This window comes from Bison bison, unplaced genomic scaffold, assembly GCF_000754665.1.
Source record: "Bison bison bison isolate TAMUID 2011002044 unplaced genomic scaffold, Bison_UMD1.0 scf7180017864379, whole genome shotgun sequence".
NCBI classification, from domain to species: domain Eukaryota; kingdom Metazoa; phylum Chordata; class Mammalia; order Artiodactyla; family Bovidae; genus Bison; species Bison bison.
The window spans coordinates 3,353,522-3,356,389 of NW_011494951.1; the positions used below are offsets into that span (position 1 = coordinate 3,353,522).

General features: G+C 64.2%; 1 protein-coding gene across 1 annotated transcript in view; it reads right to left on the reverse strand.

The window, feature by feature from the left end:
* Positions 1-97: 97 nt before the first annotated feature.
* The window catches only part of ABCB8 (ATP-binding cassette, sub-family B (MDR/TAP), member 8), a 17,742-nt gene continuing 14,971 nt past the window's right edge, over positions 98-2,868 (reverse strand). The window contains exons 15-16 of the mRNA XM_010857363.1: positions 2,828-2,867; positions 98-2,176 (exon numbers count right to left, since the gene is read on the reverse strand). Of these exons, the coding sequence (XP_010855665.1) occupies positions 2,051-2,176; positions 2,828-2,867 (166 nt within the window). The 3' untranslated portion in view covers positions 98-2,050. The remainder of the gene's footprint in view (positions 2,177-2,827; position 2,868) is intronic.

Below are 2,868 nucleotides of genomic sequence, written 5' to 3' on the forward strand. Positions count from 1 at the left end.
ACCGCCCATCCTCCCAGTGAGACTGCAGTGGGCAGGGGCCTCCCCGTCCCCCCGTCGTGGGCTTGGCGGCCCGCAGCAGGCGCTTAATGAACACACATCTTGAAGGAGTGAATAACACCGTTTACTGCACAGATGTAACCAGCTTCTGAGGCTGCAGCCCTAAGTACGTTACCACAGGTCATTCTAATTAAACTCTTAAAAACAAGCTCTCAAAATGAAGTACAGCTGGGTTTATGACCCACTCGGAATGGCTGCAGGAACCGAGGTCCAGGTTAAGACTACGAGTGGCCGGCTGACTGCCCGGCCTTCCGTGGTCTCACTACTTCCCTAAAGGGGGTGGGGTGGGAGTGGGGGACAGGATTCAGAGAGGCCACCCTGCAGAGGTAAGGAAAGACCTGGGATCTGGTGTCGGGAGATGTCTGGAGGCTGCTGGTGGAGCAGGAGCTGGCCAGGGCTGGGAGGGGCCTGGCCGGCCAGTGTGGACCAGGGCGGGAAGCTGAGACCTGCCCTTGGCTGCCCTCTCCAGGGAGGGATTTAGTGGCAGAGCAAGCTGGAGCCAGGCCAGGCCTGCCCAGGGAGTTGACCTCTTATCAGCAAGAAAGCAGGGCATCCAAACAGGCTGGTCGTGGCCCAACGGTAGCATCTGCTCCCGGACCACATCCACGGAGGCCGCGGGGGGACTGAGCCCTGGCTGCCACATGCACACCGGAGCTGTGCAAGCTGCCCCAGGCTGGCCTCCAGCCACAGCTGCCCGCAGTCACCCTTCTATGCCGTGGGATAAACCCAAATGGGCTCACTGGGGCAACCTGCTTCCTCACCCCAGGGTGAGACTTAGTGGGGTCGTCAGCCTGGACGGGGCTGTGAAGGGCGGAAAGCTTTCTGGAGGGAAGTGCCATGAGCAGAACTCAGGGAGGAGGGGTGACCAGTTCTGGGGCGACCAGGGCTGGAGGGAAACCCTGGCTGCTCCAAGGTCCCCTGGAAGCTGACACCCCGCCCCACTCACAGCTTTGGGGTCGCAGGCTCGTGCCACTGGGCAGCTGGCCTGTTCTCTTTCAAGAAGCAGCTCTGGTCAGACCTGTACCTGGGACCCTCTTTGACCACCCCAGGGAGGCTGGCTGTGACCGCTCCTCGTTGGCCTGATTTTCCGTCTCGCCAGCCCAAGGAGCTTGGCGTCAGCTGCTCCTTAGTGGGTTCTGGTGGGCGTTAGCACTGACTGTCCCCCAGGGTTGGGGGCTGGGGCCTGTGTCCCCCTTCTGTCACTTTCAGAGGTAGGTGTCCCCACCTACAGGGTGAGGGTCCACGTTCTTACCAGGTGACAGGCTCGAGGTGCACGGGGCCGGGGCAGTGGGGAGACGGGCTGGCTCCTGGCAACCTCGTGTGGAACAGACCACAGCCACCCCCGCCCCCCTGCCCCCGAGCCAGGGGGCCCGCCAGGCACCTGTCCCATTCAGACAGCGGTGGCGGGGGCGACATCTAAAGGACTGTGTTACGGGGCAGGGAGAAGGGAAGCTGTGCCCAGGATGGGGCTGTGGGTTTGAAGGGTTGGCTCAGAGGCTGGTCCGCTTCTCCCAGGGTCCAAGAGACACGTTAAGAGTCCGTGGAGGAACTCGAGGTCATGGCTTGGGTGTGGGAGGAACGCTGGGGTGAGTCCCCACTGCCCTTCCCCAGCGCTGACTTGTGAAGAGTCCTTGCAGCTGCAGCCTGGACACCATTAAGCTGTCAGGTAGAAGGGAGGCCAGCAGGGTAGGGAGAGGGGTCAGGAGGGCTGGGCAAAGGGAGGGGACCCACTTGGGGCCAGGGAGCCCCCCCCCTCCCCTGGGCGGCCAGCCCAAGGACTCTCAGCTCCAGCAGGAGGCAGGCAGCCTGGCGGCAGGAGGACAGCTGGGGCCAGCCTCCTTCCAGCCCAGTGCCTGGCCCGGGGTTTTATTCCAAGCAGGGGGAGCTGCCCCACCCAGCATGCTGGCTCTCCTCCTGGGGGTGGAGTCTGCAGGAGGCCCCCCTGAGCTGAGCTCTGGCCTCAGCCACAGATGCCTGGCGGTGACCAGACCTCTCAGGACTTGGAGTGCCGGTGCCCAAGGACTTGGGCCGCCTCGGGAGGTGGGGTGTCCAGGGCCTGTCTCCGGATGAGCTCTGAGTAGAGCCCGCCCTTCTTCAGGAGCTCCTCATGGGTCCCCACCTGCATAGCGGAAGGAGGGGCAGATGGTCATCCCCCGCCCGGCCCAGAGCTCACAGCCCTCAGAGGACCAGCTCCTTGGGCTAGCCTCCACCTAAGCCAGAGCCCCTCCGGAGGACACAGCACCGTCGGTCACAGGTCGCGGCTGGCGCATCTGTACTTGTTAGCCGAGCTGGATTGTGTAAGAGCCTCCGGATCCCCCTGTCCGCCTTACAGGGCCTGGCGCTCCTCACCCAGTGCAGGCGGCTGGGGGACTGTGAACCGGGCTCCATACAGCCTCCGAGCCCCGCTGCAGACCCAGCCTTGGGGTGCTGCTCCATTTGGCCCTGATCAGGTTCCCTGGGCCCCCACTTCAGCCCCTCAGCCCTGGGGCCCTCCCCCAGCACCAAGTGCTTCTGAGAACTCTCCCCTGTGACACTGGGGGTCTCACTGCAGCTCTGCTCACTGCTCGCCCACCCCCAGGGGAAGAAACAGGGGCCCAGAGCGGCCAGGGCTTACTGAAGGGCAAGAACTCCTGAATCCACACGGTGCTACTACCAGACCATAACCCCCAGCCCCCAGGGTCAGGCCAGACCCTCCCACAGCTCAGCTGAGCCACCAACCTCCCTGTGTCCATCCCAGACCACCGATCCGTGCCCCAGGGCCCTGGCTGACCTCGCAGACACGGCCGTGGGCCATGACGACGATCCGGCGGG